Consider the following 26,522-nt stretch of genomic DNA (forward strand, 5'->3'; position numbering starts at 1 on the left):
TCGCCCTTAAAATGTTTGCCACATATTTTACGCCAAAAAACTTAGGCCGGTCTTAAAAGTAAGGTATCACTTTATTTGCACCGGAGGAATAAATGACCAGAGCTCTGTCATCCAATTTTAACTTTTTGTTAGGCTCGTTTGAACACCGAATTTCAATCAGGGTGGCCATAGAAATTTTAAATTGTAATATCCTGACTTTTCTAAGGTGTCTCTTGCCGATATTGAGACAGTCGCTGGCTTCAAACACCAAATGAAAAGATAAAAATATTAAACTTTCCGAATTTTCTCCTCCGATTAGGAGTTAATATGAAACACATGAGAAAAATCGGCTTTTCCGTCAACGAAATTTGTCCCTGACTTTTGGGTGATTTTCCTCTTTTCCATGAATCTCTCTTGTTTTCCCTGACCCATATTTTTATACTGACTTGCCTTGTTTACCCCTGACTGTGGCCACCCTGTTCAATAGGTTTCAGCTAGCAGTGGTACGAAAACATACACAAATGAATAAAAAATCATGATAACAATAAATAACGCCTACTGATAAGAATAATACTCAATGAAATAAGTAACAATGGCATTACAATGATACAACTGAACCAAAAGTCAAAACTGCACATAAAAATCTATGATCCGTGACAATACAACACAAACTAACTACTGGAAAACACCTCAAGTAACAAATGCTTCAACAGTGAATATACATGAGACAGCTGTAATAAAAAGAGAAAACAATTGTAGGATTTCTATACCGGGGTTTTTGGTAACTTCCGTCGCGTCGGGGAGGCCAGTGATTTGTCGGCTTCGTTTTCTGAAAGCAAAGCAATTCACCACCATTTCAGTCGCGCCGAAACCAGTTTCAACCTACTTTAAATCTCACTTGACTTTTAGGCGTACATGAAAAAAGCTCTGAAAGTGTCAAATTAAACAGAGAAAATTCTCTACGACTCAAATTATTTTATTTTTCATTCGAATGGAGTCTTTTAATTCCGACCAAAAGCAAACTTGTCAATAATAACGAAATAATCATATTGAATTAAAGAAACCTCACCTGAGTAAAAACATGTTTCTTCGCATTTAATAAATGTATCATTGCCTAATATGAACCTTGTTTGCAACAAAGAAATGTAACTGGGTAGTGCTTTAGTTCAATGAAATACAAAACGCCCTCAAGTTTACGTATATGCAACACAGATATCTTTTGAGCATGTATAGTTGCCTCCACGCCTTGTATTCTCTTTACTCGCGATCTTCGTTGATAGCAAGCAATGATCTTATGCTAAGCGAACAATAGAGCGTAGTTAGCTCTAAACTCTCTTCTACTTGAGAGAAAAAATCTCAGTCCACCTATGTAGGAAAATTGATGGTTTGAGTATCCGGAATTTGTATTTTTGCGCGACAATTATTCAATGACGGAGAGTTAAATGAAAGTACTGCTAACAGGTTAAAAAGTCATGAGTTTCGTTCCTTCTCTTCAAAAACAAGTAATGTTCTCAGAATTTATTAGGAAGTTGCGCGATGTCTGTAGGTATATCGCACATTTATAAGTAAAATTTTGCATGTTAATAAACGCAAATTGTGGTATTTTCTGAACTCTTTTTTTCCGACACCACTTTTAGATTTTGTGTCACAATTTATGAGGGTACTAACACAATTAATTCTAAATGTTCATATCATCCATCAACCTCGCGCTCTTTTTTCTGTGGACCCTTAGTTTTCACATTTATCAACACAGATTCGTCCAGAACATAATGTACCGTCAATTAGACAGAGTTTAAGAGAGAGGAACCAAGCCACATCAGCGATTGCCAAGTTTATCTGGGCAATTAAATTTTTTACGAGAGAACGGTTGTTCGGATTTCTTTGAAAATTTTAAGGAATTTGCTTCGCACCACGGAGAATTTTCACTAAAATTTGCACGAAAATCCACACAACCGTTTTCATGTAAAAAATTAAAGTGCCCAATTAAATTTGGCAATAGCTGATGTGGCTTGGTTCCTTTCTGTTTAACGCGGTCCAATTTGTCCTGGGATTTGAGCGGAGCAGTTACGCTGCCACGAGTTGGACAGATGGCGCAGGATTGGCAAGCGAGCGACGGAACATTAGGAAAAGTCAGAGTGCGAGCTGACAAAGGGCTGACGCTCAAACTAACTTCCTTGTTTACATCCTCCCTAGAGCACGAGCTGGGGCGCGGGTCGGGATCCTCTGTTTGTGTTTGGAGTTGTGACGCTTGAATTGCGCGCTATTTCTAAGTGCCGTCTCAGCCCTAGATCAGGTCGAAGACTTCGCCCGAGATAGACCTTCACCGTTTGCGACATTCATGAGCCCACTTGTCTCAACTCTACCTGTAAAGCATGGAGTACATAGAGTCGTAATGTAAGTGGAAAAGCTGGCGCCACTTTTAGGCACTTTTCCAGGTACCGAATTCCGAGATTCCTGTAAGACGCCGGGTCACTTTTTCGATAATCGATTGTCTTCGATACACAGGGACCCGGCCATCCAATGGAATTAAATAAGATAGGAATTACTAATAGAGTCCCTTTATACTGAGAGTTAAGGCAACACCCCTCATGGAGTCACAAACGGGAATAAAGATTACACTAACTGAACGTTTTTCGTAATCTTTGATCGGCTCATTCTCAAATTCCTATCTCCGTTCCTTCTCTTATTATGTTTGTTCCTTGTCGAACCCGTAATTCCTCGGTCCATTCCAGATTATAATCTTTGCAATTGGTGAAAATGTAAGCTTTATTCCCGCTTGTGACGCTGTGGAGGCCTAAAATATGGTGACTAATCAGAAATGAATTATCATTGTCTTAACTTTTAGTATAAAGGGACTCTAATTACTACGTTTTCCACACCACCATTTTGGATTGAACATGTATCGAAAAAGTGACATAAGCTCGGCGCACACCGGGCGCGGAACTCGTCGAGCAGAACATGGCGCCAGCTCTCCCATTTACATTACAACTCTATGTACTCTATGCTGTAAAGGGACTCTGAATGGAACGAGGTAAGATAACCTAGAATAAAAGCGGGTACTCGCATTCCCGTCTTACGCAGAGAGGTGACTGGTCAATCAAAAAATGGACTATCCACGGGACTATGAATTTTGGGTTCGCCGTACAACGAACCATTATGGAGCTGGATAGTCCATTTTCTGATTGGTCCCGCGATGTGAAAGCGCGCGAAAAAACGTCCATAAGCGCTCGGATATAGCAGTAGATTAAGGCCTAGATATGTACGGCGATTAGTCGCCGCGAGTAAAAGACGAAAGCCAATGGAGAGCCTTGATTTCGATCCATTGACGTCCATAAATCGAAATCAAGGCTCTCCATTGGCTTTTGTCTTTCAATCGTGGCGATTAATCACCGTGTGTATCTAGGCCTTTACCGCCGTTGCGAACCAGGTTCGATCCCGGCGGCTGGCGACTAATTTTTAACGAGGTCAAAGATTTTCAACACAAAGTCGATTTGACACAGGGGAAACTAACACACAAAAAATTAACCAATAATTTGTGTTACTTCGTGTTTTACTTCCTAAAGTAACACAAAATCAAGACCAATCTACACAAGTCAGTCATTGTACACCTTTTTGAAATCCACTCCCCCGCCCGGCCGTGACTCGGCCACAGTCAATGTGACGTCACATTGGCTGCTCCCACAGGAAATACATCGCAGACAGCCAATTCTACGTCACTGTGCAGTAGAGTTCCAAAACTCATCTTCGGGAATGACTGACCTGTGTAAATTGGTCTTGCGCAAAATTTTCGCGTGAACGGAAGAATACTATGTTACCGGAGTCGAACATTCAACAAATAGGAACTAGTCTTCTGAAGAAGTATGAGTGTTTTGGACTTACCTAGAGTGAGTCCCTGCATGTTGTATCCGGAGTTCTTCCGTTGGGAGGCGGGCATGGGCTCGTCGAGGAGGTCGCACATGCGGAGGTCGGCGCCGTGCTCCACGAGGAGCTCCACCACGTCCCCCGTCCGGTCCATCACGGCGCACACCTCCTCGAAACTCCGGTCTGTCAGCGCCACGTTGTTCCACTCCAGAACCTGCACGAAAATCACCCATGGTAACTAACAGCCGATAAGAACCGAAATATTTACGGGTCTTTTCGAAATATTACGCACACCATATCATGGAATTTGGCGCCGAAAAATTTCGATATTATTTGAAATACTACGCATACAATATTGAGAAATTTGATGCCGGCTGAATTCCGATATTATCTTAGATGATGTTTTGCACGAAGGGTATGTATTCGATCGACATGGATCGATCGAAAAATACTGTTAATCGGTCGACGTAAACCGATCGACATGAATCGATCAAAAAATAAAAACGTGAACTGATCGACGTGATTCGATCGATAGCTGTGAATCAACCAACACATTCGTGAATCGACTGACAAAACCGTGACTCGATCGACAGACCCGTGAATCGATCGACAAACCCATTGAATTGATCGAATTTTGTAGATCGTATCAGGTCGACGGGTTCACATTTATATTTAACGATCGGTTCATGTCGATCGAATCCATACCCTCCCTCCGTTCTACATACGACTTCCCGAGCACGCTGAGCTCTTAAAATCGAATTGTGATGTGTGCCAATCTCGAAAAAAGGGGTGGGCGGTATTAGGTGCGTAGTTCTTTATTGATGACATTAATGGGGAGGGGGAAGGTGGATAAAATAATAAAACATGAAATAAAAGACATAAAACTTGCGTCTGGAATCATTTTTCTGAAGTAGGTAAAGCGGTTTATTCATACCTTCATTAAAATAGAGCAATGGTACGTCTTGCATGTTTAGAAATCAGTATAAAATTACAAAAAGCACTGTGCTCATAAGAATGGAAAACAAAGAATGACGGATGATTTTACCTTGTCTCCTTGTTGTAATCCTGCTTTTTCTGCCGGACCACCGGGTACCGTCCACACGATGTATGCGAACAGTCTTCCGTCGGACCCCATCTTACCACCTACCACTCGCATTCCAAAGCCTCGAGCTGCAAAATAAACAGTGTCAAACATTCGAGGCGTGTAAGATCCAAAGGAAACAAGGGCACAACAGAACGAACATGAGATAATGGCATCAACAACACTCCTGTATGAGCAATATTGCAAATTGCCTTTTTTCGGATACAACTTATTGACAGTTAGAAATCGGGACCACATGTTGTAAAAATACTGCAATTAAAAACCAATTTCATGGTACAAAATTTGGAATTTTATTGCATTAAATCGCAATTTTATTTCAATATTTTTAATGCACTGCGCTACTTGCAATCACTGTGAACAGGAAAAACAAAGAAATCAGGGCTGCCATAATTTCTTCAAATTCAAATTCCCTGACTTCTTTGTTTTTCTTTGACTCCATAGTTTTCTAATTCCCTGCGTTTTACTGACTTTTCCTGACCTTCGAATCAAAATTTACACATACTTTTTTATCTCTTTAAATACGCAGACTTTCGTTGGAAATTGGACAAAATTTCCTTGTTTAGATATTAAATTGGACCGCGTTAAGCAGAAAGGAACGACACTATTCCAACTAGGAGCTATTGCCACATTTAATTGGGCAATTTAATTTTTTATATGAAAACGGTTGTGCGGATTTTTGTGCAAATTTCAGTGAATTTTCTGCATAATACAAGCAAATTTTTTAACATTTTCAAAGCAATACGCGCCAACTTTCTCTTGATAAAAATTAAATTGCACAGTTATATTTGGCAATGACTGATGTAGCTTAGTTCCTTTCTGGTAAACGTGGTCCAAATATAGAAAAAGGCATTCAGTAACTGGTTAAAAGATGGTAAGCTTTGCAAAATGACCAGAAATAAGGGCAAACAGTTGGAGGATCAGTGATATGTCCTACACGGAAAATATTAAACTGCTAATTTAACATATCAATTGCAAAAAAAAGCGACTGCAATGTTTCAACGTTGATTTTACAAAAACAAAAATGCTACTTTGATCACTTTCGTGGTTAAATTAGCATTTTTTAAATGTAAAATCTACGTTGAGACGTTGCAGTCACTTTTTTCGGCGATTGAATTTTTAAATCAGCACTTTAATTTTTTCCGTGTAGTTATTAGTAGATTTATCAGAAATTCCCTGACTTTCCCCACCAATTCCCAGGTATTTCCTGATTTTCTCGGTTTTCAAAATCGACGGCAACCCTGGAGATTGAGAATAAAAGAGGTGACTTACTCCTGCGCGTATGGTCGGCGGGATCGCGCCTGAGGACGAGCCGCCGTTTGGAATTGGAGCGTTGATCACAGTCTACGTCATGTATCACAATTTTGATGTCCTCCGCCGCGGAAACAGAGGCCTGCCGCCGGATCGCCTCCTCGTCCGGCCCCGAGGACCGCGCCGGGTTCGAGGAGCGGCTCAGCGCCTGCGGAAGACCAGCCTTGATCGCCGCCAGATCCGGCCTAAAACATCAGAATACACCGCAAACTCAGTGCAAATTCAGTGCAAATTAAGTTCCGAAAAAATATCCGAATTTGTCGAAATTTCAGGGAAAAAATTCTGAAATACGCCCGAATCTAGATCGGAAGATTGTCCAGTTCAATAGAGGATCCGTCAAACTGGTTATAGGACATTTCGTCAACGATTTTTTGTCCGCGCACCTGTTTTTTCCGGTAATTTATGTCACACAGAGCGGTGCGGCATGCTGCCAACGCGGAACGCGCACTGGCGCCTACAAACCTAACAGGGATACTTCACGCACAGCGTGGAACGCGCACTGGCGCCTACAAACCTAACAGGGATACTTCACGCACAGCGCGGAACGCGCACTGGCGCCTACAAACCTAAGTGGATACTTCACGCATTGCACAATGCTTGAAGTATCCACTTAGGTTTGTAGGCGCCAGTGAGCCTCGCGCTGGCAGCACGCCGCTCCGCTCTGTTAGGCTTTAATATTTATACTCGCAAAGTCAGCGTTCTTTCTGCGTATTCTGTGAAAACTCCAACAAATTCCGAAGATTCCGGGAGTGGTTCCGATTGTTTGAAAAGTTTCGAAAGTCGGAATTGATTCCGGGTAATGACAGCACTGCGGAAATTAATTCCGTAGTCTTAAAATACTTGCAGAAAAGAACCTTATGTAAAGATGAAAAATTAAAAAACTGGTTCTGGTTCTGATGAAAAAAATTGAGATCTTTCTGAGTTCTTTGTTTAAAACAGGTTTTTTCGACTCAAAAACTAAAAAATGCGCATAAGTTAACTTAAAAATGATTATTGTCATGGGAACGGAGTTCCCCATGATATTAGAATCGTTCCGTTGCTTTCGCTATGGGATTCCCTATACCTCTGCGACCTTGAGCGTTTCGCCCAGTGTTCGATTTTTGGTTGATTTTCCGATGTATCAAAAACCGTTGTATTTTTTAGCCAATCATGTCTCTACGTCAAGTTGTGTTGATTGCTAAAATTCGCTTTCAGCGAGTTTTTTTCCACCTTGAGATGTCGTGTCTGACTGGTAAATCTGCGCAGATCCACGAAGTTCCGTTTTTGGGCAAATTCTTTTTTTTGGGAGGTTTTCATTGGTTATTTTTCGCCATCAGTTTTCTGTTCGTTGGTGCAAAAGATCGCCTACCTCGTTGCTCTTGAGAAGCCGCCATTATCCCACCTCAAATTTTACAAATAGAAATAAAGAAATTATAACTATTGTGCAAGGTGGAAAACTGCTCTGGAGGACCCGTTACGGATATATGAGCCAAAATTGGAACTCGACTGATTGATTTATTCCATGAATACAGAAATATTGCCTCAGCTTACTGCCGCGATCGCGAATGCATTCTGGGATGAAACTCGAGACACATGATAGCATAGGCAAACAATGTCTCACAGAGAAAGGCAGTTAGCTCTTTTTCTCATATCTCAGAGGCTACGAAGACGCGAATCGCTCAAGGACAACTCTTGTGATAAGTCCCGCCCATCGTCCGAGTCTTTTAAATGCTATTTTTACTCGACGTGCCGCGGTTCGTGATAGCCTAGTTGACTGAGGCGCCCCATTTTTTTGGTAAGGTGCGGGCAATAGGTGATCGGGAGTTCGATACCCGGCGATGGGAGTTAATTTTTAATGGTTGTATTGAATGTTTTAGACCAATCATCAAAAAATAATTAATACTAGATGATAAATGTACAAACATTTTCTCGTGAGTTAATATGTTAAACAAAAATACTGGAATATACCTCCTTCATATAATTAGCCACATGTTTCCCCAAATTAATGACGTTATTTTTTTTTTTTCAATAAAGTTTATTTGCATTCAACGTTCGTAAGTTAAGCAAGATGTACCTATTGATACAAATAGAAAGACATGAAAATAGTATGTCTAACATTTCAGTTGTTTTTTTTTTTTTTTTTTTTTTTTTTTTGTTTTTTTGTCTTTTCAATAAAACAAATTGCCTTGGACTAGAATCAGTGTATCTCTGAAGACAAAAGCTAAGTTTTTTGATACAGAAATACTAATATATTCATCCGTTATATAATCAGGGAGATGTTGACCCAAATATTGATGTATATTTTCTCTGTTCGCCCAAATTAATTATGGTATTTTCTTTTTTCAAAAAATAAATAAAGCAATGACATGAAAGTAGTATAGTGCACATCAAACATTTCAGTTACATCTATTTGAATGAAAAAATGGCAACTTAGGAGGCACATAGGTCACTTATGATGCGTATTCGGGCATATGTGTAGAGTAAAAATATCATACTTTACGCCGAAAAAGCGAAACTGAAAGTTAAATGCGTTAACTTCCGAAAACCATGTATAATCCAACGAAAATAAATAATTGGTAAATAACAGCTTTCTTGTATGCAAAGAAAAAAAAATTAAAAATGTTAAAAAAGAGATGTTGACACAAAATTACATAGCCCCTTCAATTCTGAAGATACTGCAAACGAACTGTACCTTAAAATTTTCATATCCCAGAAGCTAAAGTTCCCATGACGAATATTGCTATCGCTAGCGATTGCAAAAACCAACTTGTTTTAGGTTTAGAACCATGAAAGACTTAAGGTATGCAATTTTAGACGATTTTCTGTCAAAACCGGACCTCGCTATCATTTTTTGTTCGAAAGATATCGAAGTTCAAAGGTTTTGACTTGCATTCCCCTGGCGCCCCCCAAAAATTTTTGGAGGTCTGATTTGAGAAAGGAAGCAGGAAGAAAGTATGAGTAATCAATAGACCAAGTTTGGAGAACATTCAAGTGGAAAGCGAAGGCAAAAAATCTCGTGTTTGCATAGGGCTCTGCGCGCTGTAAGTCAAACACTTGGTTAGATGCACAACAACGAGAGTAAAAGACTACGAGATCTTCAATATACAGGATATCTATAACGGTGGTTGTTTTTACGCCTCTTCGGAATGCACGTAAACCCTGGGCTACCATTCAGTTTAAAGCTAAATTTCATTCAAAGGAATGATCATTGGAAAATTGGTTCGTGCAGAACTTTGTGTGGATATTTCTATCCACAATTCCTCTGCAAGTAATTGTTTCAATTTCATCTCGCCACTTCACTTACTTACTAACTTTAAATTACAGTAGTTCCGGTGGTGGAATAATAAAGCGGGGAAAAATTTTCCTTTTCAACTCCTCTCCATTCAACTCCTCTCCATTTAACTCCTCCTCTTTAACTACATCTCCATTCAGAGAGCATAATTCGCAACAAGCGTATACAGTGTCGGAGTGCTATCCTGTTGTAAATTATTTACGACTCACTGTATCTATGTGAAGCATCAAAATTCAATTCAAAAACTATTTTTATGACTTTTCGAAGGTCGTGAGATAACCTCGTTGCTTCGTGGCTCGGTGCTTGGTGTTGGATCCGTTGTGATGGGCTCTCTTTGTTTCAGCAGTCGTTTAGAGAGCTGTTCAACTAGTGGATATTGCATTTTGTCACAGATGAATGGTGACTAAAAACCTTCATTTCCACCAGCCTACACAGCTGAAAGACTAAAATTATTAACTGCCAAGGTCATAAACTTACAGCGTGAACGTGATTGCTGTTCTGCCAGATACTTAAATATTATAGGCTTTAAAATACTTGCGTTGTTGTATTGTTACTGTCAATCTAATTAAATTAAGAAAAATCGTTTAAAAAAAATGTCCACCCCTAAAATGAACCCTGATGGCCTGACACAAAGAGGAAAAAATTAGCAATTGTTATGTTCGGGCATAATCTGAAAAATGCCGACCAAAATTGAAACAATACGCTCTTGAATTTAAAATGATATCATTAATTGTTACATTCCGTGTCAAATAAAACTGTTTATCAACTTACAGCTGAGATCCCCTTCTCCGGGTTTTCCTTTCTTCGTCTAGACCTAAACTAGAGGGATCTGTTGATTGCATATGGGCGGCATCTGAAAAAAAATATGCGAGAATTAATTGTGAGACTACACGGAAAAAAGCACTTCGAGATAATTTCACTCGCATACATCAGTCGTCAGTGTTAATTGCCTCTCGTAAAACTAGTCCAAAACAAAAAGCCTTTGATTGATTACGTATCGTGCAATAAACTTGTAGTGTCATGCGGGTATTAGCGGCTAGCCAGTTGGAAACTCCTCAGCAAAACTCACGCATGCAGAGACATTTTTACGCCTTGGTTACGTATTGTGTGACTCTCCTCCTTCTTGCATTTCCTGTACATGTAAAAGTGACGTGAGACGATCGTCTGTCGCAGTCCAGAGGTGCGTGAACTTATTGAACGTGGACTCTACTAACTTGCAAGAATCATCACTAATGTGAAACTGATACAACGGGTTCGATTTCTCTGTAGCCCTTGTTGCATTACCGCTGGAATGAAAGGAGCACTGAATGTCACACGATGATCGATGTGACGGCAGCGAAAAAGAGATACAATTTCGTGCAATTTCACTATCCGGAGCCTTGGATTGTAAATAAAATAGAATTTTACGAACTAAAGATGTCAAAAATTGATAGTACTTACTTGCAAGTTCTTCGGCCTCGACGGCTGTGGGAACTCTGAAAGATGATCGGCGTCGCTCAGGGTCCATGCGGCCCATTATGCCCCCGGCCTGGTAGACGTCGTACGCCGAGGCCCGACGCGGCAGTTGAGCGGGAAGGCCTACACAACAAATAGAAGGAGCAACATGATGAGGATAAGAGAGAAATCTGAAAATTGTATTTATCATCACGAACGGAAGTAGGCGACTGAGCTTTCAGGTTAATCGACTTCGGATGTAAACAAACATCAAGATATTACACACATCTTGCCAAAAACTAGTTTCACTTAAAATTTGTGAAAAAAAAACTAATTAACTACGCCTAGAGGCACATTTCGGTTGTTTTTTTTTCTCAAAGCTAGATTCAGGTTTCGGATTTTATCGGGTTTAACAGACGTGATTTTTTATTTTTTGCGAAAATGCACGGTCGAATTATGCTTCGAAGCGTCATTTTTCCAATTTTTCAACGGAATTAAATTTCTAAAAAGACATCTGAGTGTGTCACTGGTTGAAGCTTTAATTTTTTATTCCACCAGAGCACAAACCTCTGATAAATTTCAAGCTGGAATGCTAGTTCGTGCATTCAGACGATACATAATTGGGAAAGGATATTTAAAACCAATAATTTGTGATTAGAACACCGATACATTGCTAAATTTGAATAAAACTCTCAAACGAGTCATTAAAACATGTGTAAATACATTCAACATAGCCCTGAGTGGTTCCGCCTAAAAAAATCGGGCAATCGAAGTATAAACAAAACACAAAGGTAATCGACTAAAAATGAGTACGAGATTCCGGAAGGGTTGAATATGCGGGTAAACAATAGCCTAAAAGGATATGAATATTTGTGGCAAAAAAGAACAACAACAAATAAACGGAAACGAAACCAGAACGAAGCCTTTTTTAAGGCAACAAAGCGTGCATCGAGCAACGATACAGAGTAGCCTTCCATTGGTGCCGGAGTGGGAATATGTATTTTGATGATAAAAGACGCATATTGCCAATATTTGTTATTCTCGTGGTATAATTTTTTTTCTTTAAAATTTTGATTTACAAGACTGTCCACAAAATAAAAGACTAAGTATAGTACGCGGAGGCAAAACCACTGAGGAGCAGGTTTTATTAAATTGAGTCGAAAAAAAGGATTTTGAAATTTCGACAGAAAACACTATGTAATTTTCTACGGAGAATTTTCCGATAGTAAAAGTGAGCATTTTATCCGAGATATCAATACAGTAGAGATTGGCTCTCGAAGCGAGATGGAATTTTTTTAGACCAAAGAAGGGGGCTAAAATGGACCGCGTTAAACAGAAAGGAACCAAGCCACATCAGCTACTGCGAAATTTAATCGGGCAATTTTATTTGCCACAAGAAAACAGTTTTGCGAATTTTCGTACAAATTTCAGTGGATTTTCTCCATGGTGCGAAGCAAATTCCTCAAAATATTCAAAAGAATCCATACACACGTTCTCTCGTAAAAAATTAAATTGCCCAGTTAAATTTTGGCAATAGCTGATGTGGCTTGGTTCCTTTTTGTTAAACGCGGTCCAAATCTGGGTCTCAATTAATTTGTTAGTTTTCTCAAACTATTAATATTTTAATATTGAACGCTTTCGTCCTGCAATAGGACACATTTTCTCTTTTTGCGATTTCGCGTTGCCTTGGTTTGTTAATCCTTGCTGAAGGTGCGCCAGTGCCAACGGTGAAAGTAAAGAGCAACATTGAAATGGTCTATAAAACTTTTAATGAAATGCCCGCGTAAAATTTTTCTCTTCTAATTAATTATTCCTCACAAGCACGCAAGATGCATTTGAAAGATTCATACCTCGTCGCTGGCAACAACGAAGTAAACATTCGGCTGACTGGCACTTTGCCTCATGTTAACAATTTATCATCCGCTTCTCCAGCGAAAAGTTTCAACTTTCCTACCTCCTTTCCTCTAAGCATATAAGCTGGCCCGTGAGTGTGACTAACTGAATAATAGCTCACATGCAACAGGTTGTTCGAGCCTGATTCCCGGTGCCTTTTGTCTATTCCGTCTTCCAGAGATCGCATCGCTGTAAACGCGTCGCGCGTCGCGCTCGGCAGGAAAATTAGCAATAAATTCTTGGAATTCGGTTCTTCGGAGGTTCATTAACGCCGAGTTGTCGGCACATTCCTTCGGGAAAAATTCCATTCCCGTGTCTCCCCCTCCCCGCCGAAGTTTCCTCCGCCAAGCAAATCGGGTTTTCTCCGCCCGCGAGGTTTGGTGAAAAGCGATAGTATGCCAAATTCCATCGTTAAGAGGAATGGAACTATCTCTTTGAGCAATCTTTACGGGATTAGCGTTGCATTCAATGCACTGAACAAAATTCATTTGTTGTGGTTGTCTTATATGATATAGGTATTTTGAGTTTTTATTGTAATTATTTATAGCGACTTATTTTCCAGAACATTTAAACCTCCGCACCTCTACAGCTATTCCGAGAATGATTCGATGGTCAATCGCATCAGGCTGTGAAACGTTACGTTCTCAACTGGAAAAATTTGAAAAATGCTTTGAGATATCTCTCAAAGCACGGCCCGAGGAATCAAAAAACAAAGCTATTTGCAGTATTCACCTGGAGGGTACTTGCAAAGTTATTTCAAAGTTATTCCCGATCGAAGTTTGTACATGGAAATGTGACCACCGCAGCATGATTTCATTCCGGGAATTTTCGAAAAATTAAATACAATTTAAAAATGACCAATTGATCGCCTGTCTACAAAATCGTTCTCGAAAGTGATCTCCGCAGAACCACCGTCACTAAAAGTTGACAGATTCCGGTATTTTAACGCAACTTCACAAAAAACGCTGTCTCTAAAAAAAATTTCGAAGATCTGAGGTCCCTTTTCCCTTGGAACTCTCCAAACATCCATCACTAAACTCGACTCAAATTTTAGGGGAAAAATATCTAATTTATAAGTGTAGGGAGAATATTTGAAATCATCTCCCTCATAGAGAAAAAGAAGGAGGTGTTTGCATCTTGAGGTTTGTTTACCCTGTGACGTAGGTCGGTACAACCTGGCCAGCGAAATCCGTAATTCGAAATATGAAAAACGGACCATAATGTCCGATTTTTTTACTAAAATCAACTCATTACATAGTTTCAAGCACTTTTTATAGAATGACTTTTTCCCCTTAAATTACACCATTTCCAAGAAAATCGACAGGATGAACGTCGCTGTACCGACCTACGTCATCAAATCATCAAAAAAATTCCAAGATGCCCGAAATGCAAACACCTCCTTTTTTTCCTCTATGCATCTCCCTTCCCGATGCCACCCCTAAGTTGTACAGAAGAAGACAAAATAAAGATGCTGACCTAGACCGATGTCGTTGCCGATGGTGGCGGCACCTGGCGTTGAGTTGTTTTTAACCTCGTCGTCGTAGCTGTGCTGTTTCTGGACCCGGGATTTCCGCCTCGTTTTCTGCATCACCCTGTCGCCGCCCCGTCGCCATCTGCTCTCCGGGTCATCACCGTCCTCCCCCTCCATTTCGTTATCTGCAAAATAAACGCCTTTGGAGCGTCACGTGCGTGAGAATGGCGGATGCCAGTGGCGTGGCGTGAATTGCGATGTATCGATTGTTATGCCATTTAAACCTATGGTGAAGAATCGATTATTAAGGTGTTTGCTGCGAACGCCCTGTCTATCGATCTTTTTCCATAGGTTTAAATGGCATAACAATCGATATATCGAAATGCACGCCACGCCACTGGCGGATGCCCCATTAAAAATGCGTAGGGCATCTGCCGTTGTTACAAGCTGAATCATAAAACAAGAATAAAGCCTCGGGGAGGATAACAACTTCGGATACTTGGACGGAACTTCGGTTTACATGGAACAACAAAGTTTGAGATCAAGCTAGCCGCACGAGTGGCCCTCAAAACTGAAATTCGGTTTAGAAAATAAAAGACTTCGGTAAGGGAAAAAAACAAATTTTCATATGGTTGGATAAAGAAACATCGATTACTTAAGCCGCAATTTAGTCCTTATGACCTAAAAGTTCGGTTGCCTAGACTGAAGACGTAGGTATTCCGAACGAATCAAATTTTATCCAAAATTAGACAGTATTTTATGCAAAGCCCACCCTTCCAAATATTACAACGTGCAATCGGATTCAGCAAAAGTTACGATCGGAGGTATACACTATTTTTTGCCTAAAAATGGGCAAATTGTTGAGTCTCTTATTATTAGCTTTTATCCTTTTAAAAGTCTATGTGAATTCACAAAGATCACTTACCACCTAGGTTCATTTGTGAGGTTTTGGGTTGTTGTCGCAGGTCACCTGGCAGCCCTCTTCGTTCTATCGATGGACTATTTCCACCAAGGCCTTTTGGACCCCACTGTTGTAATTCCCTTTCCCTATTTACTTTTAGAACAGTCTGTAAAAATACATGAACATATTGATATCAAGATGGACATAATACAAAATAGAAACCAACTTGTTTGACAGACAAAGTGTCATCTCCTCTGTAAAGTTTCATTTCATATCGATATATATATATTTTTTGTTTAAAGTAAATAAAAAGTTACGGTTATGCAACTCATGAAGTTCGCTTTATTAAACATAAATTTCATGGTTATTTTATGTTTAATAAAGCGAACTTCATGAGTTGTATAACCGTAACTTTTTAAGAGTCTCTGCCTGATGATGGTGCGAATAATAAGCCACCGAAACGTCGCATTGTAAAAAAAATTTTTTGTTTAAAATAAATAAAAAGTTACGGTTATACAACTCATGAAGTTCGCTATATATATATATATATATCCCCAATTAGGATTTCTATTGACTTATTACGATCAGAAAATTGAATTTGATCGTTTTGAGTCACTTTTACAGCTCAGTAATTCCTTGTTGAAGACGTAACTGCATTCATGGGTTGAAAAAATGACCTAAAAAATTCAATTGAGTTAGAGATAGATTGGTTAGATTGGACAAAAGGAGCTAAATTTTATCACAAAACGGACGAAAATTAGTTGGTCACTCTTAAGACTCAATATGCAGAGTGGAATTAATTCCTTACTAATGAAATTCAATGTGAAGATGATGAAAGGCCGATTAAAGGAAGGATATCGATAAGGGTTGTTTTTGCATGGGCCCACCCTAAGAAGTTCCTCAACTCTCAAATTTTTTGCTGACTGTAGGTCTATATTTTACAGAATGCGTCATGATTGGTCAATTCCCGTCTCTTCTTGGGTTTAATACTGGCCTAAACATGTGGCTGAGGGCCGATTTTAGAGAAAAATGTCGGTTTTACAGGTTCGCGGTCGAATACCGAAAAATCCACGTGACCAAATTCCTCGAGTTACGGAGGAAGGGGACGGTTCCGGAATAAAGGAGGCAGTTCCGGAAAAGGGGCAGTTCCGAAAAAAGTACAGTTCCGGAAAAGGGGCATTTTTTCTGTAAAACTCCACTGACGTGGACGTAGAGAGAGTCGGTTGCATACCTTCTCTAGTTCCTTGAGCGAGGCGGGCGAGACGTCTGAGTGCCTGCGGAGCTCCGGAGAACGGGGCGGGGCGAGGCCGGAGCCGAGGCCGCCGGCCCCGCCGGAGCTCGAGGATCCGATCTTGACGTCCGAATGACGTCGCTGCAGCGTGTCCACGCACGGCACGCCCAGGTTGCTGTCCGTCGAGTCTTGCGTCAGGATCGGCTGCGTCCGGTTCTGGATCTTCATCTTGCACACGCTGCACCGCCACGTGTTCTGGAAAAGAAACCAGCCTCATTTTGCACAGGACTCAGTTCGAAACAGATAAAGTGAGGGAGATCGGTGATACATTTGCCTTCAATCACAATATATAGGCAAGAATGGATGCACAGGAGATAAGATGGTGGTATCTTTAAGCCCATGTTACAATTATTGTTATCTTAGGGGGCTCCACTACAATTTTGTTGAGGGTTTTACAATCATTTTGATAATTAGACAATTTCAAAGCTGTAAGACGTTTACGCAATAGTAGAGGTAATTTTCACTGTAAGTTTAACTCGGCTCACACTGTCTCTAGAGAAAGAGAACTTGTATGGGGAGAGTATGGACATGTTAGTAATTTTATGGCTACGTCATGGCACTTTTAGGACACTAAAGGGCAGGCAACGTATGAATTCAAATTATCCAGAGTGATTTATTATTTCAATTGTTAAGACCTGTCGTTTGTAAAGGACCATTTGACTTGGTTTTTGTATAAAGTGACTCAGTTTTACAGAAGAACGCTCCTTCATGAACATTCTTGCCCATATTGGTTTGATATAGGAATCTGAAGATTAGCAGTGACATTTTTTGTGTAGAAAGGTTGGCTGCCCTTTTGGGACCTAAGGGTTCTATGCTTCGACAGATCTACGTACTCTAACTGGACCGCGTTAAACAGAAAGGAACCAATCCACATCAGCTACTGTCAAATTTGGACCGCGTTAAACAGAAAGGAACCAAGCCACATTAGCTATTGCCAAATTTAATTTTTAAGATGAAATCGGAAAAGCGGATTTTCGTGGAAATTTCAATGAACTCAATTTCTCCATGGTGCAAAGTAAATTCCTTAAAATTTTCAGAGGAATCCCCAAAAACGTTCTCTCGTTAAAAAATAAATTGCCTAGTTGAATTTGGCAATAACCGATGTGGCTTGGTTCCTTTCTATTAAACGCCATTCATTTAATTGGGCAATTTAATTTTTTAAATGAAAACAGTAGGGTGGATTCTTTTGCAAATATCAGTGAATTTTCTGCATAGTGCAAAGCAAATCTCTTAAATGTTCAAAATAATTCGCACAAACGTTCTCTGGTAAAAAATTAAATTTTCTAGTTAAATTTGGCAATAGCCGATGTGGCTTGGTTCCTTTCTGCTAAAAGCGCTCCAACCGCCTCTCCTCCTGCTAAACGACATGCATTGATGGGGAAGTCTGGGAAGCGGGGCTGGGAAAAAATAACGAGGCTGAACTCACTTTCTCGACGTTCTCGCGGAGCTCGGAGTAGGAGGCGCAGTCCTCGCAGACTTTGAGATTGCACTCGCAGCAGATCATTTGAATATCCTCCCGCTTGAAAACTTTAAGGCAGACGCGACACACCCCCTCCTTGCTCCCCATCTCCTTGGCTCTGAAACAACACAAATTCCCACAATTTCAAACTTCCCCGTCGAGTCACCATCCGCAACGACGACGGCCGATCGCTCGGAATCGTGCGCCGCTCACGGAACCCCCATTCGGGATCCACCGTTTTTCCGGAGTTACCGTCAATAATGGGGCCTGTTGCACTGCCGCGTCGGGTGAGCATTCGGCTGTTGCCAAACCCCCGGTAAATCTTTATTTCGGCGGAGGAATATCATAGAGTAGAATAGAGTTGCAATGCACTGGAGCGCCGATGAAGTCAATCCTGGAACGATGCAATGGAGATGTTACATGTGTGAGGGATTTGCAATTTGACCATTGATTCCTGTGTAAAAGTTTGCGAGAAACACGATAGTGCCACTGGTTTTCTCTGAAATCATCTCCCAAGCTCAAAAAAAGCTCTCAAAGTGAGGCCAAAATGGAGGGGATATCCCACCCTACCCTGAGAGTCCACCTCTACATCAAAACAAACTCTTCATGCAAAGATAGGGAGCAAATACATTAGCAAGGTTGCCGTGTTTTCAGTTTTGGAGTCCTCAAATAAAGTGGCAGCCCTGTCAATGTATTTGCTCCCTATCTTTGCATGGAGAGTTTGTCTTGATGTAGAGATGGACTCTCAGGATAGCGTGGGATATCCCCTCCATATTGGCCTCAACTTGAGAGCTTTTTTTGAGCTTGGGAGTTGATTGCAGAGAAAACCAGTGGCACCATCGTGTTTCTCGCGAACTTTCACATAAGAATCAACAGTCAAATCGCAAATTCCTCACACATGCAACATCTCCATTCTAGCCTCCTGTTCGCCAGAGAGTGGGAACCATACGGCATTTCTTCTTGCGGCGCACAGTGGATCGAGTCAATGGGGCAGGCCGGACAAAATTTGGAAACTTTAAACGCTCATAACATAGTTCATACAAAACTTTGAGGTTCTTAAAGTATTTCATCGGTTTCCTCGTGAAATTTCCTACAAGAAGCACCCCTTAAAGTTTAAAATATGTTAAAATAAACATCGAAATTTGCAGTTTTTGTCAAGAATTTCATATCCGACCTCTCTGATTGACTCGATACACTGTGCGGCGGTTTATGGAAGAATCGCGGGCCGCCGTGCCAGTAGTTCCCAGGATTGATTAATTTAAATCAATGATTATTTTCGCGAATTTTGGCGAATTATATCGGCTAAAGTCATAAAAAATTCACGAAACTCCCGGTTTGCAAGAAATAAATTTTATACCTAGGTATATTTTCTGAGCGTAGTCTGAAGCTGAAGCCCGGAGCTGAAGCCCTACTCGTGCGGCATTGCCATTCGCCGCACACTAGTCTCAAGAGTGCTGGAAGAAACAACCTCAAACAGTGACTTCATCGGCGCTCCAATACACTGACTCAATTGTGCTCGATGATAAATATGAACAACTTGCCTTTAAATTTTCAAATACTGTAGAGTGAGTTGCAAACAAAATCTGCTGAAAAATTAGAGGCAATATAATCACCAGTGTTTTGAAAATATCGTGATCCATAAAAGGAAATTTGGACACGTTTAAAGGCTCATATGGTGTTTTTCTGAGCAAAGCAGGGCATCCGTATGAATTTGTATCGGTCTCGTTTGAGATCAGTGGCGTGGCGTGCTTTGCGATATATCGATTGATCTGCCATTTAAACCTATGGAAAAGGATCGATAAAAAGGGTGTTCGCAACGAGGGTGATAGGTCAAAATGTCCAAAAAAAAAATGTCCAACAAGCAAGAATGTCCAGAGTTGAGAATGTCCATATTGTAAAAATGTCCAAGTATCTTAAATGTCCAATACTGGTTTTTTGGCCAAAGACAAAAATGCCCAAAAGTCCATTCCCTTTGCAAAAAAATTAGAAGGTGGCGACATTGTCGGCTTGAATACTAAATAAATTCGAATCCATGGAGACGACGGGGAAGATTTGAGAATCTTTTTTTCTTGAACTAACCTCAGTTGTGAAACTTTTTGGCTTTTGTAAAATTTTCGTTTGTTAAAAAATGCGGTAAAACCAATTACAGGGGCAAAATTTTACAATTTGTGATTTTTTTATGATTCTAAACTAAACTAATTGGTGAAAACTAAAAAAATTGGTGATTTTATTGTGATTTTTGTGATGGCGAACCCAAGGCTATTGAAAAGCCAAAAAAATAAACCTGTTCTTATTCATGATGACTTTCTGTATCAACGCCACTCAGCAAACAAAGTGAACACTGTAATTTACTGGAGGTGCCATAACAGGCGTAGCTGTGACGCTCGATGCTCGACAACAGGAAATTTGGAAAATATTCAAATAAAAACCAGCGGGAGCCATAAGCATACACATTCGAGTTTCCAACGAGCCCGAAGACGAAAATAATGAGGAAAGTGATCAAGAATGAAGAATATCTAGAAACAAAAATAAATGGACTTTTGGGCATTTTTGTGTTTGGCCAAAGAACCAGTATTGGACATTTCAGATACTTGGACATTTGTAAAATAGGGACATTTAATTCTCAACTCTGGACATTCTTGCTTGTTGGACATTTTTTTTTGGACATTTTGACCTATCACCGCAACGAGCACCTTAATAATCGATTCTTTACCATGGTTTCAAAGGGGAAATATCGATAATCGCTCGCCATTACTGGAGTTTTCCGGGCTTGCAATGAGACGTGATGTGGTTATGCTGTCAAATGTCCCCTGATAAAATATTTATTTCTGCGAAAAAGTGTAGATAATTTTCCTTGGAATTTTTCGATACTCTGATTTTAAATTGCGAATAAAATTCATCGAAAAACTTGAGAAGATAATCACATGTCTCCCGGAAAAATCGTTGTTTATCAAAAGAAAGTTCACTTGGTCTGTCGGGTCTTATGGCATTTTTTCTCGGCAAAGCGCAGCCATTTGTATTTTTATTGATCTCGTTCGAAACGCGGGCGTTATGCGACAAGACGCGATACGATTGTTGCAAAATTTCCCCCATTATAATATTAATTTCCGCAGAAAATTAATAATTTTCTGACAATTCAAATATAACTTGGAATAATTTAATTCAACATACTGAGGAAAATAACCGAAAGTTTTCCGAAAAAATCGTGGCTCATCAAAGGAACTTTGGCTACGTCTACAGGCTCAAACAACGTTTATTCACTGATTGGTTTTAGGTTAACTAGCAACTTCTTCTACTCAGACGTTGACGAAATCGTACGTCTTGTAATTCTGCTCAAGAGAGTGGATATATGTAGCTCGACCAGGTGCAAGGTCATTTAATATGGACGTATTTCTACCAAACAGACCTATGTGCAGGTGAGACATATGGGGTGTGCTCGTTAATTTTCTTTGCGTACGAATGAATGGGAAATATAAAGCGCCAGTGACGTCAGCGGCGACGAAGCTGCCCTTGCGGCAGTGTCGGGCTCTCCTTGGTCGGCTTTAACTCATGAGCTCTGTCCACAACGCTCTCTTGCCATGCCCGCGGCTCATGAATCCCGCATTCAGTTGGCACATAAGTCTCTTTAATAGAATGTAAAATCCCGCTTTTCCAATTCTTCAAAAGGAATCACGCCCACTTTTACATAGCTTCTTATGTAGCTTTCTGGAGCACATCCCATATTTTTCACCTCCACATAGGTCTGTTTGGTAGAAATACGTCCATATTTTCCTCGAACAAAACAGAGAAAGCCTGGCAACGAAGCGAAAAAAGCATGAGGACTGATTGAAAATGAAGGCGGATCGTTTACTGTCCATTTGTGGGGATTTTCGCCCCCCTCGTGCCCGTCGGTAGCCCCCCACCCAATTAAACGTGGCCACATGCGACCCGATATGACGCGGGTCGTCATGAAAATGAAATTGACCGGAAGAACTCGAGCGCGGATTTCAATAAAAACACCTCCGTTCCCATCCCCTCCAACCCCCTCCCACCATCCTCAAGCTCGTTTTTTCTGTTTCAGCGATAAATGAAGTACCCGGGTCGTTGGCTCGGTTCTTCCAAGACGCGCGATCATGACCGGGCATTAAGGTCGCCCGTCGGGCGCCGCCAGTTGCCACGCTGCCGTATAACCTATGCTAAAGAATCGATTATTAACGTGTTCGATGCGTCGACCCCGATAATCGATCCTTTTCCATAGGTTTAAACGTCCCGGCGATCGATTCATCGCAAAGCGAGAAGCGCAGCTTGAAGAGAACACTGCCGTGCTGAGGAAAAACGCTGTATGAACCTTCAGGCGTTGCCAAATTTTCTTCGATAAACACGAAGTCTCTGGTAAACTTATGAATATTTTTCTTCCGAATTTTTAGGTGATTTTGTTCGCAATTACACCTATAATTCCTGAAAATTTCAAGAAAAAATATTAATATTTTTTCTCATAAATAAACATTTTAGCAAAGGAAATTTGGCAACTCTCGAAAGTCCATACGGCGTTCTTCCTAAGCACGACAGGACAGTAAGTGCGAAAATGCAATTTTGAGAAAATGGACTTAATAGCGCCCGAATTGAAACTTTAGCTGGAGGAACCCTCCATTCTTCGTAAAATTGCCAGTATTCTCCCAAAACGTTCGAATGATTCAAAATCTTCACTTTTGTAAAGACGGCTAATTTTATTTTATGTTGAGTATTATTTTATGTTTTTTATGTTTTATTTTATGTTCTGTATGCGCACGAAAGTACACTTCGAACGCAAAACACACAAACTTTAAGATTAGAAATTCGCAAAGACGGGCATCGTTTCACTAAAAAACGCGGTCAGTAAAAGCTTTTTCGCGGAATATTGTGCACATTCGGTCTTAAATGACGTCAATTTCGGATAAAATTTTGATCAAAGATGAAGACGCGCATTTTCCAACTTTAGCTTTCGATGAGTCTCTTCAATTTTCAACCACCTGAACAATTTTAAAGAGCCTCCTGGCCTCTGGATAATTATTCTTAATTTTGCACAGGATAAATGACTCATTAGATTATAATTTTCCTTGCTATTTCAAGAAATACGAGTTTAAAGTTTAAATATTACATGGAGCATTATGGCGGAAAGAATGTTGAAACTCATTTTCTGATGCACAAAAAGTGGATTTTCGCGGTAAATTTTTCACAAAATATGAATTAAGGCTAGTTTCAGTTGAAGTCATAAATATATCATTTTTTTCAAGAATTGCGCTCATACCACTTGTTTTCCAAGCCCCTCAATTCTAGATCTACTGCCCTCGTCGAAGGCACAGCAGTGGATTAAGCATTACCCGTCCGGTAGCGCACGGCGCTTCTTCAGCGGTGTTTTTTAGTCGCACAAAAGGCGGGACGAAACATGGTTGCCAGGTAGCGCTGGAAAATCGGCACTTTCCCTCATTAAAACCCATGTAAAATATCTACATTTAATTGCACAATCTGGCAACTTAGGGACGAAAAAAGGGTCTGCTGGAGGGAGCGCCGGAGCTCTGAGCGAGGTTGAGGGGACGAAAATAAAAATACGAAAATAGTAGAGCTTGAGCACAAATATTGATTTTGAGGCGATGAGAGATGCAACACATTAGGTGCGAGAGGAGAAGAAGACAAATGGGGGCTGGGAAGGGGGAGGAGGGGGGGAGGGAGACCGGGCGCGGAAAAAAAAGGAAAACTGACAGGCGACAAGACAAGACTCGCTGGTTGCAGACCTTGGCCAACGAGGAAAAATTGACGGAGGAAATTGATTTTCCGTCCGCACACGTGGTTGCACCTCCAAGAGTTTTCCCTCCGAAACTACAAACTCGGAGAGAATGACTATAGGGAAACTACAAAAAATAGTAACTCGTTTTTGTTATTCAATGATAGAAAAAAACCCTTTTACTCCTTCATCCATGCTAACCTTTCCCGACTTGTCGGTGGTGTGATTTCAAGTTTATCAACATGCGACGCGTGTACTTTTTTCACTAATTAACTCGTATGTTCTAGAGGGTTTACACTATTAAGTCTTTTATTAGATCAATTTTCATGAATTTAGTTTAGTAGACTAAGTTTGCAATTGATGGTAAGTTTTTCTCGGCTAGTCTAGGCTACAGTACAGAAGAGAACTTGTATGGGGAGAGTATGGACATGTTAGTAATTTTATGGCTACGTCATGGCACTTTTAGGACACTAAAGGGCAGGCAACGTATGAATTCAAATTATCCAGAGTGATTTATTATTTCAATTGTTAAGACCTGTCGTTTGTAAAGGACCATTTGACTTGGTTTTTGTATAAAGTGACTCAGTTTTACAGAAGAACGCTCCTTCATGAACATTCTTGCCCATATTGGTTTGATATAGGAATCTGAAGATTAGCAGTGACATTTTTTGTGTAGAAAGGTTGGCTGCCCTTTTGGGACCTAAGGGTTCTATGCTTCGACAGATCTACGTACTCTAACTGGATCGCGTTAAACAGAAAGGAACCAATCCACATCAGCTACTGTCAAATTTGGACCGCGTTAAACAGAAAGGAACCAAGCCACATTAGCTATTGCCAAATTTAATTTTTAAGATGAAATCGGAAAAGCGGATTTTCGTGGAAATTTCAATGAACTCAATTTCTCCATGGTGCAAAGTAAATTCCTTAAAATTTTCAGAGGAATCCCCAAAAACGTTCTCTCGTTAAAAAATAAATTGCCTAGTTGAATTTGGCAATAACCGATGTGGCTTGGTTCCTTTCTATTAAACGCCATTCATTTAATTGGGCAATTTAATTTTTTAAATGAAAACAGTAGGGTGGATTCTTTTGCAAATATCAGTGAATTTTCTGCATAGTGCAAAGCAAATCTCTTAAATGTTCAAAATAATTCGCACAAACGTTCTCTGGTAAAAAATTAAATTTTCTAGTTAAATTTGGCAAAAGCCGATGTGGCTTGGTTCCTTTCTGCTATAACCGCTCCAACCGCCTCTCCTCCTGCTAAACGACATGCATTGATGGGGAAGTCTGGGAAGCGGGCTGGGAAAAAATAACGAGGCTGAACTCACTTTCTCGACGTTCTCGCGGAGCTCGGAGTAGGAGGCGCAGTCCTCGCAGACTTTGAGATTGCACTCGCAGCAGATCATTTGAATATCCTCCCGCTTGAAAACTTTAAGGCAGACGCGACACACCCCCTCCTTGCTCCCCATCTCCTTGGCTCTGAAACAACACAAATTCCCACAATTTCAAACTTCCCCGTCGAGTCACCATCCGCAACGACGACGGCCGATCGCTCGGAATCGTGCGCCGCTCACGGAACCCCCATTCGGGATCCACCGTTTTTCCGGAGTTACCGTCAATAATGGGGCCTGTTGCACTGCCGCGTCGGGTGAGCATTCGGCTGTTGCCAAACCCCCGGTAAATCTTTATTTCGGCGGAGGAATATCATAGAGTAGAATAGAGTTGCAATGCACTGGAGCGCCGATGAAGTCAATCCTGGAACGATGCAATGGAGATGTTACATGTGTGAGGGATTTGCAATTTGACCATTGATTCCTGTGTAAAAGTTTGCGAGAAACACGATAGTGCCACTGGTTTTCTCTGAAATCATCTCCCAAGCTCAAAAAAAGCTCTCAAAGTGAGGCCAAAATGGAGGGGATATCCCACCCTACCCTGAGAGTCCACCTCTACATCAAAACAAACTCTTCATGCAAAGATAGGGAGCAAATACATTAGCAAGGTTGCCGTGTTTTCAGTTTTGGAGTCCTCAAATAAAGTGGCAGCCCTGTCAATGTATTTGCTCCCTATCTTTGCATGGAGAGTTTGTCTTGATGTAGAGATGGACTCTCAGGATAGCGTGGGATATCCCCTCCATCTTGGCCTCAACTTGAGAGCTTTTTTGAGCTTGGGAGTTGATTGCAGAGAAAACCAGTGGCACCATCGTGTTTCTCGCGAACTTTCACATAAGAATCAACAGTCAAATCGCAAATTCCTCACACATGCAACATCTCCATTCTAGCCTCCTGTTCGCCAGAGAGTGGGAACCATACGGCATTTCTTCTTGCGGCGCACAGTGGATCGAGTCAATGGGGCAGGCCGGACAAAATTTGGAAACTTTAAACGCTCATAACATAGTTCATACAAAACTTTGAGGTTCTTAAAGTATTTCATCGGTTTCCTCGTGAAATTTCCTACAAGAAGCACCCCTTAAAGTTTAAAATATGTTAAAATAAACATCGAAATTTGCAGTTTTTGTCAAGAATTTCATATCCGACCTCTCTGATTGACTCGATACACTGTGCGGCGGTTTATGGAAGAATCGCGGGCCGCCGTGCCAGTAGTTCCAGGATTGATTAATTTAAATCAATGATTATTTTCGCGAATTTTGGCGAATTATATCGGCTAAAGTCATAAAAAATTCACGAAACTCCCGGTTTGCAAGAAATAAATTTTATACCTAGGTATATTTTCTGAGCGTAGTCTGAAGCTGAAGCCCGGAGCTGAAGCCCTACTCGTGCGGCATTGCCATTCGCCGCACACTAGTCTCAAGAGTGCT

At 40.7% G+C, this 26,522-nt stretch overlaps 1 protein-coding gene across 4 annotated transcripts in view; it reads right to left on the reverse strand.

The window, feature by feature from the left end:
* Positions 1-26,522, reverse strand: part of Fife (regulating synaptic membrane exocytosis protein fife) — a 362,382-nt gene that overhangs the window by 29,980 nt on the left and 305,880 nt on the right. For 2 of the 4 annotated variants that reach the window (XM_072299891.1, XM_072299890.1), the window contains exons 1-10: positions 17,938-18,087; positions 16,452-16,706; positions 15,245-15,386; positions 14,325-14,519; positions 10,962-11,099; positions 10,293-10,374; positions 6,212-6,435; positions 4,886-5,010; positions 3,859-4,054; positions 750-808 (exon numbers count right to left, since the gene is read on the reverse strand). In XM_072299891.1, coding sequence (XP_072155992.1) covers positions 750-808; positions 3,859-4,054; positions 4,886-5,010; positions 6,212-6,435; positions 10,293-10,374; positions 10,962-11,099; positions 14,325-14,519; positions 15,245-15,386; positions 16,452-16,706; positions 17,938-18,078 — 1,557 coding nt within the window. In that variant the 5' untranslated portion in view covers positions 18,079-18,087. Of the gene's footprint in view, positions 1-749; positions 809-3,858; positions 4,055-4,885; positions 5,011-6,211; positions 6,436-10,292; positions 10,375-10,961; positions 11,100-14,324; positions 14,520-15,244; positions 15,387-16,451; positions 16,707-17,937; positions 18,088-25,035; positions 25,187-26,522 lie in introns of those variants that run through there. The other 2 variants (XM_019046280.2, XM_072299892.1) reach the window with 2 other exon arrangements.

Source organism: Bemisia tabaci, chromosome 4, assembly GCF_918797505.1.
Source record: "Bemisia tabaci chromosome 4, PGI_BMITA_v3".
Lineage (NCBI taxonomy): Eukaryota > Metazoa > Arthropoda > Insecta > Hemiptera > Aleyrodidae > Bemisia > Bemisia tabaci.